This window comes from Gopherus evgoodei, chromosome 21 (assembly GCF_007399415.2).
Source record: "Gopherus evgoodei ecotype Sinaloan lineage chromosome 21, rGopEvg1_v1.p, whole genome shotgun sequence".
Taxonomy (NCBI): domain Eukaryota; kingdom Metazoa; phylum Chordata; order Testudines; family Testudinidae; genus Gopherus; species Gopherus evgoodei.
In genome coordinates, this window is record NC_044342.1 from 10527266 (window position 1) to 10543654 (window position 16389).

At 43.0% G+C, this 16389-nt stretch overlaps 1 protein-coding gene across 1 annotated transcript; it reads left to right on the forward strand.

Annotated features, from left to right (window-relative positions):
- The first annotated feature begins 1348 nt into the window (after positions 1–1348).
- Positions 1349–16168, forward strand: LOC115638036 (vomeronasal type-2 receptor 26-like). Its single transcript, XM_030539633.1, is given in 6 exon segments — positions 1349–1492; positions 6607–6930; positions 13125–13352; positions 13759–13885; positions 15259–15813; positions 15816–16168. Coding segments are annotated over 6 exon segments (1731 nt in total).
- The last annotated feature ends 221 nt before the right edge of the window (positions 16169–16389 follow it).

The window sequence follows — 16389 nt, forward strand, 5'->3', positions numbered from 1 at the left end:
GCAAACTGTTGTTTTTGGTTTTGTTTTTTATTTTTGAACAGGTCTACTGGAAATCAGGGCTGGCCTTAGGGAAAATGGTGTCCTGGGTGAACTTTTGGTGTCCTTTCTTTGAGTTTGGATGAATGGTGGTTGGGGAGAGGGGGCAACTCCCGTCCCTCTGAGACTAGGGAGTGAGGAGGACAGGAAGCATGGGGGGAATGCAGAGCTTCCTGTGGTTGGAGGAAGTTCCCATCCTGCTCTGGAAATGGCAATGCAAGGGAAGAGAAAGTCCTTTCCCTCCCGAGCCCAGCCAGGACTAGCAGCTGGAGCCCAGCACACAGTAGGAGCCCCAGGCCAAGGAGCCACGAGCCCTGCACCAACTCAGCTCCAGCCCCATTTCTATTGAGGTTGCTTCAGGGAAAAAACAAACAAACAAAAAACGAAAACAAAACTAAATTTGGGACCCAGTTTTCCCTGAGGGTGTCTCTTTGAAAGCCTAATGTCTGGTATTGTAACAGACCAGCTAAATGTGTGTGTGTGTTCTGCTCGTGGGATCAGAGCTGCCTGTCCTTGTGCCACAGGCCCCACAAGCTGATGGAAACCCCATGTTAGCCCCAGTGGCCAGGCCTTGGCTATTGGAAAAGGGGGCTGTGGGCTCTCTCTCTTCCGGGAAGCTCTGATGTACAGCACAGTGATATGTGGGGAGCCCGAGGTGGCCAGAGCACTGATCCAATCTGACCTTTCTGAATAGACACAAAAGGCTCCTGTCAAGAGGAGTCAATTGGCCTTGAATCTCCTTTGAGTATTTCCTCACTATGGGTCAGCCTAGTTGCACCTCTCCCCCTCTGAGAACTGGAGAGCAGTGCCCCTGAGGTCTCCCCAGCATGTTTTCTCCAGCTGAGCTGCTGTGTGTTGAGACACAGACCTTTGGGGAGGTGATTATCCACCCTGTAATTAGCAAATTACTATGATCGATTCCCCTCCTTGCCCAGGCCTGGTGGAGTCCAGAGGCCACATGGAAAATCAATAACACAAACACCAGAGTCTAATGCAAGAGCTGGGAATGCTTTGCACCCATCACTGAAGACCACTACAAATATACCCCTGGGCCACTCAGTGTTCAAGTCTGAACTAGGGTCAGGCAGGGCTCTGTCACTGTTATAGCCTCATGCTGATGCTTTAATGTTTCCCCTTAGATTTAAAGCCAAGGCGAGAATCTGTGGGCCTGCAGATTTAGCTAAGTACAGTGCTTACAGTCTGTGTTTGTTTCTAATAAGGCTGATGCCGCAGCTAACACTTTAACAGAGGAGAGTTCAGAGAACTCAGCATTTTAGCTTTAACTTGGCCTGACATTTTTGTGAGTTTCACAATGATTTTTCCCGTCTTTCTGCTGCTGCTGCCTCGAGCCATCGGCAAGATCCGAATGCCCATGTGCTTAATGAAGAAACACTTTCCGACTCACTCGGACTATTATAGGCAGGGAGACCACATTATTGGTGCAATCTTTTCTCAGGTTATTTCTATGCTTGACCTGGAGTCCTTCGAGCAGCCTCTCCATCCTTAGTACATTAAGTACTTCATGTAAGTATTGCTTTATTTTTTATGAGGCTAAAGGGGTGAGATCTCATGCATTGAGTATTAGGGAGTAAGTGAGGTCATATTACAGATCTAAACTGGTATATTTGGGAGCGGATTGTCTTTTTATAGGGCAGAAACTAGGCAGGATTTTAAAGAGACTGCTAAAGTTAAATATTCTTAACTCTGCAGAACTATGTTACCTGTACCAAATAGTTTTAAAAGAATTGGTTAAGGAATTCTTGAGGGATTGATTTTTGGTTTGATTTTTTATTGAATCTGGTTACGGTGGGGAATGCCCAGAGAAATGGGGAAAATGAGACAAAATAAAACAAACAAAAAACCCAAATGTACAAGTAGTTAATGTACAAGTAGTTAATGTACCAAGGCATTATCCTGCCTTATGAAAGTGGCCAATGCCAGGTGCTTCAGAGGGAATGAACAGAACAGGGCAATTATTGAGTGAATGATCCATCCTCTCTCATCCACTCCCAGGTTCTGGCAAACAGAGGCTAGGGACACCCAAAGTATGGGATTGCATCCTTGACCCTCTTGGCTAATAGCCATTGTTGAACCTATCCTCCATGAACTTGTGTATTTCTTTTTTTAACCCTGTTGCAATCTTGGCCTTCACCACATCCCCTGGCAACGAGTTCCACAGGTGGGCTGTGCATTGAATTTAAAAGAGGTAAACCCAGTTTGTTAGCCTGATGCTGGCCAAAATGATGGAAAGGGTGACACGAGAGGATACCAATGAAAGATTAAATGATGGCCCATAAATGGTACCAGTCGGCATGGCTTTATGGAAACTAGGTTTTGCCAGACAAACTTAATATAAGTTTTTAAGAGCTTATACGTTTAGTTGACGATGGTAACTGTATTGAGATCATATAAGAGAGGCAAAGTGAGGGAGGCAATATATTTTATAGGCTTGTGTCATAAACAGATAGTTAAGGGTTAATAGAACAGGAGTACTTCATGTCTCTTTTGACAAAGGGTTAATAAGTTCAGTAAGCTGGCTGTCACCTGACCAGAGGACCAATCAGGGGACAGGATACTTTCAAATCTTGAGGGAGGGAAGTTTTTGTGTGTGCCGTTAGTGTTTGGTTGTTGTTCACTCTGGGGGCTCAGAGGGACCAGATGTGCAACCAGGTTTCTCTCCAATCTCTCTGATACAGTCTCTTATATGTCCAGAATAGTAAGTACTAGGTAGTTAAGGCGAGTTAGGCTTATGTTTGTTTTCTGTATTTGCAAATGTATATTGGCTGGAAGGAGTTCAAATTTGTATTTTGCTGAAAGGATTTTATTTTGTACTTGTATACTTAGGTTGGGAGGGTTTTCCCAGTGTCTATAGCTGGAGGATCCTGTAACATATTCCATCTTAAATTTACAAAGATAATTTTTACTGTTTTTTCTTTCCTTAATTAAAAGCTTTTCTTGTTTAAGAACCTGATTGTTTTTTTATTCTGGTGAGACCCCAGGGGACTGGGTCTGGATTCACCAGGGAATTTGTGGGGAGAAAGGAGGGAAGGGGGAGAGAAAGGTTAATTTTCTCTCTGTGTTAGGATTACTTTCTGTCTCAGGGAGAGACTGGGAGGGGGAGAGAGAAGGAGGGAGGGAAGTGGACTTTCCTCTCTGTTTTAAGATTCAAGGAGTTTGAATCACAGTGATCTTCCTGGGTAACCCAGGGAGGGGAAGCCTGGGAGAGGCAACGGTGAGGGAAAGGGTTTACTTTCCTTGTGTTAAGATCCAGAGGGTCTGGGTCTTGGGGGTCCCCGGGGAAGGTTTTGGGGGGACCAGAGTGTACCAGGCACTGGAATTCCTGGTTAGTGGTAGCACTACAGGTTCTAAGCTGGTAATTAAGCTTAGAGGAATTCATGCTGGTACCCCATCTTTTGGACGCTAAGGTTCAGAGTGGGGAATTATACCATGAGACCTTGACTTCTGGAGCCTTTCAACTCCACAGAGCTCTTCTTCAGGTCTGGGAAAGGTAATCAATGTCACAGCTAAATACAAGGTGGAACAAACACATGTTGCAAAAAAGCATTCAAAGTGCAGTGGGTAATTAACACCTCTGCAACCATAGAGCAAAGTATCATAGAATACTAGGGTTAGAAGGGACCTTTGGAGGTCATCTAGTCTAACCCCCTTGCTCAAAGCAAGACCAGTTCCTAGATTTTTACCCCAGTTCTCCAAATGGCCCTCTCAAGAATTGAACTCATAATGCTGGGTTGAAGCAGGCTAATGCTCAAACCACTGAGCTATCCCTCCTCCCAAGTTAACAGGTTATATATTGTTGTAATAAGTCTTAAAGCCAGAGTCTATTGGGTTTATGATTTCTACAGAGCTATGAATTTAAGAATTGTGATAATATACTCAGACTTATCTATATGCATTTGATGCAACATTTTGGTTTAAAAATGCATTTTACAAAATCAAGGTAGCCCATATAGAATGGAATTAAACCTGGCTAACTGACAGATCTCAAAAAAGAATTGTAAATAGAGAATCAGAATCAAATGGGTGAGGCCTCTGAAACTCCTCTCTTGCTCCAGCTCCACCCCTGCATGAAGCAAGGAAAGGTTCCTAACATACCTGCTGGCTCCTGATTGGTTAGTGTCTCTTTCCAGTCCTTCTAAGCCCCTGGAGGACTAAATCTTGTATGTGTAACCCTTCTGCCCCTCTGAGTTGGCAGCAACAAGGGCTGGGTTCAGTATCCAGGGGTTCCGTTTCAGTAACACAATGCATAACCGGCTCGAGCCCCGACCCAGTGACCTAGGACACTTCCATACCACACCCCCCTGGGCGCTTCTAGGAGGCAATACTTCCCGTCTCACAAGCACGGAGTCTGAGTGTAACAAAATCTCTTTAATAAAGGAAGGAACCAATGTGGCATCCCATTGGAGAAACACCACAAACGGGATTATAACACAAACCATAAACAAAACCCACCTCTAAGTACATTTGGCAATGTTCTTTTCCCCTTAGGGTCTTAAGTTCAATCATCCCAAAGTCCAACAACCCAAAAGTCTCTGGTCAGTGCCACCCCAGAATTCAAGAGTTCATCTGCAGAGTTTTACCCCTCCAACCGGGGTGGAAATGGGGGGAAGTCCACACAGGGTGTTAAGGGGCACCTTACGTGGGCCAGGGTCAACTGCTCTGCCTCTCCATGAAGTTCTGCTGCAGCCTTCACCACAACCAGCTCTACTTCACCAGCTGTGCCACTTCTCCAGCTGTCCCTACAAACTGCTTCACTCTGCTCACTGTTCCATGGGCTGCTCCAACACACTGCAGACTGCTCTGCCCTGCCCACCACTTAACAATCAGTCTTCAGGGTTCCCCACTAGTTAACATAGCACTCAGTGATTTCAGCTTTTAGTAGGGGAGGCCTGGTGCTGGTGCACTATTGGCCCAACGTGAATTCAGCTCAGCAGTCTCTAGATAGACTCCTAATGGCATCAAAATTAGCTCTACTCTTTAACAGCAGAGAGAAGAGAATGTGCAATTGGTGTTCCAGACCCTCAAAAGAGACCCATACCATCAGGTATACACACCAACCCCCAACCTCTCTTCATTCACGGGGGGTTGGGGTTGGAACCCATGCTCCTTATCTAGCAAGTGTCATTTAAGTTATATTGAGACATTTCTGTTATAAAGCAGTCTCGTAGTTCCTCATTCACATAATCAGCTGGCAACACTTTATTTATCCTGCCCCAATAATGAAGAAATTGAGGATCCCAGAGCTGTTAAAATAACCATACCAGGCTGCCTTGCTGGGTGTGCCCATGCAAATATTTGAGACTTCACCTTCCTGACATTCTTTCCACACTTCCCATAATTCACCACCAGATGTCAGGGTAGAGCTCATCCTGACTCTGCTTACATATGTACCACGGCCTGAGTGAGTTTTCCGTTGGCAGACAAGGTCAGGGTGCCAATGCCCCAGCAGGGTGTTGTGTATTTGGTTGTCATGGTTTTTGTTCCTATAGCAACTGAGTTAGATTATTAGGGGATAGCCCAGCCAGCTTTGGCCTGTTAGGTGAGCTCTGTGTGTGTAAATAACTGGTAGTTTTGTTAGCTGTCTGCTCTCTGGCCTCAAGTAATTTCTTCCTAAACCGGCTGCCCTCAAGGATATAACACAGGGGACAGACCCAAATCACTTGTAAGAAAAGATGCTCCCTTTAGAGGTCAGAGCAATGCTCCCAAGATCAGGCTGGATACGATATTGTATTGGTGAATTGTTGGTGCTGTGGCTGTATTCACCCATGCAACGCTCCCCTTAAGGGAATGGGAGAATTACTGCCAACCCCACACTTTCAAATATCATGAGTTAGGCCTCAAAAAAATCCTGAAATTTGCTGGAAAATCATTAGATTAAATTTTATTTGTCCTCTGGTTTCTGAGCTTTTTGTTTTCACTTGGGACAGGGTTTAATGCGCTTCTCTGCATCTATGAGGGCTACACACTTTGGGCCAAATTTTTAAAGGTGTTTAGGTATCTCATGGGATTTTGAAAAGCATCTAGGCCCCTGTCTCCACTGATGGAATTTGGTTACCTAGGTGCTTTTGAAAATCCCACTAGGCATCTAAATGCCTTTAAAAATCTAGCCTTTAATTCAAGAAAGAAAGAAAGAAAGAAAGAAAGAAAGAAAGAAAGAAAGAAAGAAAGAAAGAAAGAAACCTGTGCATGTCACCTGTGCATGTCACGTGATTTCTGCAGCTGGGACTTTTAAGGAAAATTCTCAGTATTGTACGGCTCACAATAACATCTCAAAAGTTGGCAACATTTGCCAGAAGCTGGGAATGGGTGACGGGGTGGATCACTTGATGATTACCTGTTCTGTCCATTCCCTCTGGCATTGGCCACTGTTGGCAGACAGGATACTGGGCTAGATGAACCATTTGTCTGACCCAGTCTGGCCGTTCTTATATGTTCTAACATTGTGGAAGTGTACTGGGCACAAGTATGACTCAGACTGGAGACTGGAAATAGCTGCCCTTGCTAAGAAACACCTGGAGTGTAAAGTTCTGTATCATTCCTCTCACCTAACAGGCATGTTCTGCACCATTTAAATCTCATTGCAGACTGGTGCCGAAGAACTACCAGCATGTCTTGGCCTTAGTGTTTGCTGTTAACAAGATCAACCAAGATCCTGAGCTGTTACCCAACATCACACTGGGCTTCCGCATCTATAAGAGCTTTTTCAGCCCCAGGAAGACCTACGAGAGCTCTTTTACCTTGCTCTCCACCAGGTACCTAATGATCCCGAATTACAACTGTGACACCCAGGACAAGTTGTCAGCTGTCATCGAGGGGCTCGAGTCTGAAACGTCCATCCAGATGGCAACCATCTTAGGCATCTACAAGATCCCACAGGTAAAGAGTGGGGGAGGTATAGAAGGGTTTCACAGCTCAGAGAGACAGGGGCAAAGTTCCCATTGGTGTAACTTTATTAACCTCAGAGGAATGGCATCAGAGACAGAGTTGAGGAACAGGAAGACACATCTGTCATGGATTTAGAGGGAGTTCAGTGCCCCAGATCTTACACAAGCCTAGGCATAGCTTTGTTTAAAGGTAAGCCCCCACAGTTCTACAACTCCAAGGCTGGACCTCCAGGCTCCAGGACCCTGTTTCTTTCTGTGGCTTTCCAGTGAGTCCAAATGAGTTCAGACTCCTCTCAGAGATATCTACTCCTTCAGGAAGCAATGCAAACAGTGCTATGTGCAGTGACCCAGGACAGCCTTTTTGTAAAAAGCCAGCATTTAGTAGTCCACTGGAACACAACCTTTGAGAGTCCTTAAATCAGCATGGAAAAACCAAGCTTGCTTGAATTTGTATTGACAGAAGCAATTGCCCCAACTTTCCATACTTTACTTGAGTCCATCTTAATATCTGGTTCTCTCTGATCCTGTGGCCTCCTGCCCTAGGCAGCAGCAAATCTTAACAACCAATCTCTTCACATTTGGTTCATTTGTCTCCAGATCCAGTCATTATGTGTCCCTATACTCAGACTCCCTTGGGACAGAAGGATAGTTCAGTAGTTTGAGCATTGGCCTACTAAACCCAGGGTTATGAGCTCAATCATTTAGGGGGCAGGGTTTTAAAAAAAAAACTGTCTGGGGATTTGGCCTCCTTTGAGCAGGGGGTTGGACTGGATGACCTCTTGAGGTCCCTTCCAATGCTGATATTCAATGTTTTAAAATTAATGTTTGATCATTTGGTCTTCTGTGTCTCTCAAGGGTACTCCATTCTTCTGTGCTGATTACAACCAAAAGGGCATATATCACATTCCCAAGTGCCTCTGTCAGTGGAGAAATTAACCCCAAATGGGCAGCAATATAGTGTGGGTGGGTAAACTGATTCATGCATATTGTTCATGAGAGTATTAAAAAAACTCACATTCTCCATAATGTCCCACTTGCTATTTAGCTTCTGTGAACTCCCCTTTCAAGGCAGCTCCAGAACTCACATCAGGTCCCATTGCTACAGCTTTCTTTATATGGCTGCATCTCTAACCAAGGATGAAACTGGCCCTGATGTTGACAAAAAATCATATGTGAATCTTGTGAGTCAGACTTACGGTTGTTATCAGAATGGGGGTAGTTACTCAGTATTGTTGCCTGGTTCACTGAGTAGTTACTGATGTCATTGATGATATTGTGGAAAAAACTGGAAAAAGTCCAGCAGAGGGCAACAAAAAAGATTAGGGGGCTGGAGCACATGACTTATGAAGAGAGGCTGAAAGACCTGAGATTGTTTAGTCCACAGAAGAGAAGAATGAAGGGGGATTTGATAGCTGCTTGGGGTCCAAAGGGGATGGATCTAGACTGTTCTTAGTGGTAGCATATGACCGAAGAAGAAGTAATGGTCTCATGTTGCAGTGGGGGAGGTTTAGGTTGGATATTAGAAAAAACTTTTTCACTAGCAGGGTGGTGAAGCACTGAAATGGGTTACCTAGGGAGGTGGTGGAATCTCCTTCCTTAGAGGTTTTTAAGGCCCTGGCTGGGATGAGTTAGTTGGTGATTGGTCCTGTTTTGAGCAAGGGGTTGGACTAGATGACCTCCTCAGGTCCCTTCCAACCCTGATATTCTCTGATTATTGAGAATTTCCAATTAGTTGCTGATTAAATTTCTGAGGTTTAATAGGTTCTAGGCCCAGAATCATTCACTACATAATTAAGTTCAGTGTCTGGCTGGGAACCCCTGCACAATGACAACACTCACACTGAAGGCAAAGCAAATCTTTAAGTACTTTTATTAGCATAATTAGTGAAAACCAAAATATTCCAAACCAAACGAGAAGGTAGCCATAATGGGGAATTAAGATGGTGTCCTGCACATTACCTTACACATACACACTCCTTTCTCATGGAGACCTGCTGGTGGAAGACAGCTGGTGTTCCTCCCGATTTCAACCCTGCCTCTGGGATAGCCCAGTGGTTTGAGCATTGGCCTGCTAAATCTAAGATTAGGAGTTCAATCCTTGAGGGGGTCAGTTAGGGATTGGGGCAAAAGTCAGTTCTTGGTCCTGCTAGTGAAAGCAGGGGGTTAGACTTAGTGACCTTTCAAGGTCCCTTCCAGCTCTAGGAGATATAATATCTCCATAAACAGATGGAGCACTTGCTGTCATCATGCCTTATGCTGGTTCTCTCAGGAATTAGCTCCTCATCCTCAGAGTGCCCCCTGATAGCTCGTGTCTCACCTGCTGCATGTTCCTTCTGGACCCCACTGCCTCTTTCCTTGGGGTGCTACCACTCAAGCAATCCTCCCATGCTCTGGGAATCCCCTCCTCCTGTGCCCAGTTTGCCTCAGTGGCTACTGCCAGTTGTCATCTAGATCCTTTCTCTGGGACAACTTACTTGTGCTAAAGCTCATAGGCTTCAGAAGCTGTGTTTTGACTACTTAAACTAATGTCTTACAGGATATAGGCCTGTAGGTTTCTTGCATTAATGCTACATAAAATACCTTTAAGTTAGCTCTATGGGCTATAGTATTAAAATTTGAGATACATTACTTGGTTTTGGACCCATACGTTCAGTGATTGCATGAGTGTTACTCTGAGAAACAAGTTTCTGGTGCAAACAATCACATTTACAGGTTAAAAAGTCATCTTTTCTGAATGTGCCCCAATATGTTGTTTTGGGGAACATTGCATCCAGTGATCTTCTCTCCTAGAATATTCATGGGAAGCCAATGCAGAAGAAGCTCAGGCAGACATGAAGCAAATTCAGATTTGTAATTTGAAATTTGAAATGTTCAGAAGAGCTAGCTGGAAATTTTCTGTTGAAATGGTTGTTTGCTTAGATTGGTGGTTTTGTACAGAAAACCGGGGTTGAGTTAAAAGAAAACTTTCAAAGAAAGTGACTACTTTCCTTGAAAATATTCAAGTTTTCATTAGGAACACAGAAATCGGGAAATCAAATATATGGGTTTTCTGGCTGAATTGTTTGTGTTTGGTTTTGGCTGAAATTTTCAGTTTTTGGTTACTAAAAAAGTTGAGTTTTAGATAGTTAAAAAAACCCTGTTATTTTCAGAGAACTTTTTTTCTATTGAGAGAAGAAAACATTTTCTAACAATTCTAGATTTTGCCCAAATCTACAAATCAACATATTTTCTCTTTTAGATCAGCTATGGCTCATTCCATGCCATGCTGAGTGATAAATTTCAGTTCCCTTCTTTCTACCGGATGATCCCAAATGAGATACCTCAGTTGCTGGGACTAGTTCGGTTAATGCAGCATTTCAAATGGACCTGGATTGGCCTCATCGCCTCACTGATGATTGTGGAGAAAAGTTTGTGCAGACTTTGAAGCCAGTGCTTACTAGGAACAGCATCTGTATTGCCTTCACCGAACGGGCCCCTCATGTGCCTTCCTCTTCGATGGACCACTCATTTAGGGAGCAACATTTTAAGCTATATTCCAGCATCACCCAGACAAAGGCTGAGGTGATTGTTGTACATGGTGATACAGACTCTCTATTAGGTTTTACATTGTTTTTACATGCAAGCTATCAAACAGCACTGATACCCATAGGGAAGGTTTGGATCACGACAGCTCAGTGGGATTTCACATTGAATATCGCTTTGAATAGGTGGACTTGTCCTTCGCAGTACATACAGAGGATGTGCCAAGATTCCGAGATTTCCTCCGGACCCTCAACCCTTACCAACCCAAAGGAGATATTTTTATTCAGCGGTTTTGGCACACTGTATTTAATTGTTCGGTTCTATATAGTAGCTTGACAATAAAGGGTGGGAGAAATTGCTCAGGGAAGGAGGAACTGGAAAGCTTGCCGGGTTCTGATTTTGAAATGAAAATGTCAGGCCAGAGCTACAGTATCTATAATGGTGTCTGTGCTGTGGCACATACTCTACATGCCATATACTCATCCAAATCCAAAAAGGAAGCCATGGGGAAAGGACATCTGCTAGAACTTCAGAACATCCAGCCATGGGAGGTAATGTCTCTACTCATGGAAGCACCAATAAGAGCTTCAGCATTAATGTTGCACCAAGATTCTCTATTTAATGTGTGTCAAAATTTTCAGTAGGACTTTTTCTCACATGTATAATAATAATGATAATTAATAGTTTTATCACAAACACTGGGGAGAAACTATTGAAAGTAGGAGTTGAATGCAGCTGAATAACTTATACTTTTTAAACAAATATTTATGATGATTTATTTGCTGAAGTGCTCACTGCTCACTGTGTGCCGGGAGCTTCCCAAACTCTTAAGAAATCATTCTGAATGTTCTCTGTGCATTGCTTCTCAATTCAGTTCATAGAGCTAGATTTTTCTATCTATTTAGGTGCCTACAGGATTTTTCAAAATTAAATGGATGCCTTTTACCAACACTGATGTGCCACTCCATGTAAGGCACCTAAAAGATTTTGAATATCCTACTATGCATCTAAATACTTTTAAAAATCTGGCCCTCTCTATATAATAATAGGGTAATCAAAATTTTTCAGTTGCAATTCTTTTCAGCCTAAAATTGTTGTTTTTGATCAAATAACTTTTTTTTGTGCAAAGTGCCAGATTTTGTCAAAAATTTCCCATATTTTGTTGGAAAATCAAAAATTCTGTAATTGAAAAATGTCCACTAAAACCCCAGGAAAAAATCAAATCAGTTTTTGGCAGTTTTGAATGGAATACATTCAGTTTTAGGTGAATTTTGGCCAAAAAATTTACAACTTGGAGATTTTTAACAAAGTATCTAAATTATCCATGGGGAAAAAAATGCATTTCCTGACTAGATCCACATAATATACTTGGTTTCAGAGTGGTAGCCGTGTTAGTCTGTATCAGCAAAGACAATGAGAAGTCCTTTTGGTACCTTAGAGACTAACACATGTATTTGGGCACAAGCTTTCATGGGCTAGAACCCACTTCATCAGATGCATGGAGTTTATGCATCTGATGAAGTGGGTTCTAGTCCATGAAAGTTTATGCTGACATAAATTTGTTAGTCTCTAAGGTGCCATAATATACTTGGACTCTTAAAAGCAAGGAGATTTTTAGTTCACCGGAGAACTCGAAAGGCACAGTGATCCTGTCATAAACATACAGCTAAGGGCAGCATAAAATCTCTCCTTTACTGGTAAGGGGTTAAGAAGCTCAAATAACCTGGTTGGCACCTGAATAAAAGGACCAATAAGGGAAGAAGATCCTTTCAAATCTGTAGGGGGGAGGTTTTTGTTTGTGCTCTCTTTGTTGTTCTCTCCCAGCCAGAGAGGGACTAGGGCAGGAAAAAAAAATCTCCTAAACCCCTACATGAAATGAGCATCTATGATTACAAAAATTGTAAGTAAGCAAGGAATTGCATTAGATTATCTCTTGTTTTAGCTTGTGAATTTTCCCTATGCTAAGAGAGAGGTTTATTCCGGTTTTTGTAACTTTAAAGTTTTGCCTAGAGGGGAATCATCTGTGTTTTAAATTTTATTACCCTGTAAAATTACCTTCCATCCTGATTTTACAGAGGTGCTTCCCCTCTTTTTTCTTTATAATAAAGTTCTGCTTTTAAGAACCTGACTGGTTTTTAGTGTCCTAAAAACCCTAGGGTCTAGTCTGTGCTCACCTTGTTTACCTATTTGGTTGGTATATTATTCTCAACCCTCCCCAGGAAAGTGGGTGAAGGGGCTTGGGGAGATATTTTGGGGAAACAGGAACTCCAAGTGGTCCTTTTCCTGAATCTTTGTCTAACTCACTTGGTGGTGGCAGCAATACTGTCCAAGGACAAGGAAGGATTTGTGCCTTGGGAAAGTTTTTAACCTAAGCTGGTAGAAATAAGATTGGGGGGTCTTTCATGCAGGTCCCCATATCTTTACCCCAGAGTTCAGCATCAGGATGGAACTCTGACAGATTACTTTTCAAAAATGTGGAATCTCTCAAGTTTCAGAGTATTTTAGCTCCAGAAATCACTTCATTTACTAAGTCACCCTCTCCCAGAGAACAGAAAACATAAGCTTCCAAAGGCAGGAGTTTGTAAGTTGTATTCTGATGGATTCAGGACATTGGCAGCCATTTCATGCATTTTATAACACCTGTCAATTTCTGTTTTAATCTAGCTCCATCCTTTTTTGAAAAATATCCGATTTAACAACAGTGCGAGGGACGAAGTGTTTTTCGATGAAAATGGTGAATCATCAGCTCGATACGACATTTTAAACTGGATCGTTTTCCCCAACGATTCCTTCATCAGAGTCAAAGTGGGTCACGTGGACTCACGGGCTCCTGTCGGCCAAGAGTTCACCATTAACGAAGCAGCCATCGTTTGGAACAGCAGGTTCAATCAGGTGGGGAATCATTGCAGCTTTCAGAGTGACAGGGGAGTGTTACAGTCCTGGCCCTTGGAGATCTCTCCTGCCAGACATGGGGGAGTCCCACTGCTTAACACTGAGTGCCTGTAACAGAGACACATGACCTGTGCAGGAAGAATTTAAAGCACCAAGAATATAAGGCAACCCTTGCCTCCATCTTCAATATAGGATCAGCATTCCCTGATCACACTCAAAATGGTTGGAAATATATTGAGAATTAAAGCTGGTAACAAAAAATACTGGAAAAACCATTTTTATGAGAAATTGGGTTTCTAATAAAATACATTTTCCCCTGGTTTTCACACTTCCTTCCAGAGAAGGGACAAAAGAAGACACAATAATGTCCTACCATTGTTAACTTACTCCTATTATTTTTGTTCAGATAGTGCCAAGGTCCATGTGCATTGACAGCTGCCATCCTGGATATGTTAGGACAGTTCGGGAGGGGGAGCTGCTTTGTTGCTATGACCGTGCTCCATGCCCAGAAGGGACAATTTCCAACCAGACACGTAGGTATCTCCAGAGGAATTTGCAGAGTATTGAGGACTATGTTGGAATTTCAAGCTATCATTTTAAGTTTGTGTGTGTTATAGGAGAGTCAGTCCTGGTCCTCCTCTTGCAGGCTAGGGGGCTCTGGGCACGGTAAGAAAGTGTGTGATCTGAGTCAGTCTTCTAGGAGCTGTTCTGCAGCAAGGGTAATGGGTTATTCCTCTCTGCTTTAAGGAGCAGCTTGCTCTGTCTCTCCCTACTTTTGGTTCTTGTGTTGTTAAAGTTCCAGAATTTAAGAAGTAAGGTTGTGTGACATTGCAACCTTCCTGAAAAAGTATTTTAGCTTGGTATCTAACTTCGCTGTGTGTATGATGTGAACATAACAGAATTATCCCCTCCGTAAAAGGGCAGAGCTGGGGGAATTGTGCACAGAATTAGCTATGACCAGAGCTGATTGAAACATTTTAATTTCTCTCCTGTGGAAAATTCCAGTATTGTGACATTTGTTTTCATCCAAAATTTGGACAATAAATTTGAAATATCAAAACAGAATGAAAATTTCATTAAAAATAAAGTCAAAATGACCTGAAATGAAAATGTTTCATTTTGCTTTGAATCTATATTACTCTCCATCCTCCTGGTGCCTCACAGGAGTTGTAGTTAAGTTGATTTATAGCCCCACTCTATTACAGGGGCCAGAAACCTTGGCTGGACTATATTTCCCATGATGCACTATAGTCATTCCCTCTGACTCAGTCACCATAGGAGTCACAAGGCCATGGTGCACCATGGGAGATGAAGTCTGGAACCAGAAAATTGATGTTAAAAATTTAGTTAAAATTACCATTTTCCTGTGGGATATTTCAATTTTTCAGAAGTCAGATTTTCTACTGAAAAAATGATTTTGATGGAAAATGTCTGACTAGCTTTACCTGTTAATAAATTTTGCTGTGACTCTATTCAGCCCACTTCAGTATCTGTTTCCCTAAAAATGAATTTACTGGCAGAAGTGTTTATAGAAACAACAAATGTTAAGCAAATATTTTAGAATCACCGCTAAAAGGGAATTTCAAATAGATAATCCTGAATATTTAAAATATAAACCTAATCCTAGGAGTTCTGCTCATCCCCTCAACAGACAGAAACAACATGGTGCAACCTGTGATATCTTGCAGTCGAAAGAGACTGGATTTCTGATATCATAGAATTGCACCCTGAATGTATGCATGTTGCAGTTTGAATGTATGTACGTAATATCAGACATAAATAATTTTCTTCAGTGCCTGTGTTTCATCTTTGCTGTAAGAGTTGACTGGGTGAAATGTATCCCTAATGTAATTGCACTGGTTTAAGTTGAGTTACATTTTGTTTTGTTTCATTTTGTTTCTTTCAGATGCGGATCATTGTGATAGGTGCCCAGAAGATCAGTACCCAAACAAGGACCAAGATAAATGCATCCCCAAGTTTATGAATTTCCTTTCCTATGAAGAACCTTTGGGATTTGTTTTGGCTTCTTTTGCTCTTTTATTTTCTCTTCTCACAGTGCTGGTGCTAGGAATGTTTATTAAGCACCGGGACACTCCCATAGTGAGGGCCAACAACCAGGAGCTCAGCTATGTTCTTCTCCTCTCCCTCCTGCTCTGCTTTCTCTGCAGCTTGGTATTCATTGGCCGACCTGGCCGGGTGACCTGCCTTCTCCGACAAACAGCTTTTGGTGTCATCTCCTCTGTTTCTGTTTCTTCCGTGCTGGCAAAAACCATCACTGTGGTTCTGGCCTTCAAGGCCACGAAGCCAGAATCCAGCATGAGGAAATGGCTGGGGAGCAGACTGTCCGGCTCCATCGTCTTTTCCTGTTCCCTTATCCAAGTTGGGATCTGCGCTGTCTGGCTGGGAACTGCTCCCCCATTCCCAGACCTGGACATGAAATCAGAGGCTGGACACATCTTAGTGCAAAGGGGTCAAACGCCGCCTTCTACTGTGTCCTGAGCTACATGGGCTTCCTGGCCATTGTCAGCTTCACGATTGCTTTCCTAGCCAGGAAGCTGCCTGATACTTTCAATGAAGCCAAGTTCACCTTCAGCATTCTGGTGCTTTGCAGCGTGTGGGTCTCCTTCATCCCCACTTACCTGAGCACCAAGGGGAAATACATGGTGGCTGTAGAGATCTTCTCTATCTTGGCCTCTAGCACTGGGCTACTGGGCTGCATCTTCATCCCCAAGTGCTACATCATTGTACTGAGGCCTGAACTGAACACTAGGGAGCAGCTAGTTAGGAAATCCAAATCTGGGACACTAGAATTATGAACTTCTTCCCATTTGATGAAAGTTCACCATTTAACTCACTAATTTTGTCGTGATATATGTGTGTGTGTGTGTGTGTGTGTGTGTGTGTGTGTGTGTGTGTGCACGTGCACGCGTGCGCATAGGTGGCAGGTTTGTATAATTTTTAGTGGTGCCCAAAATGGTGGTGTCACCTGCTCCCGCCCTGTAAGTCGATATAAAATGAAGCTACAACGCGTCGGCAC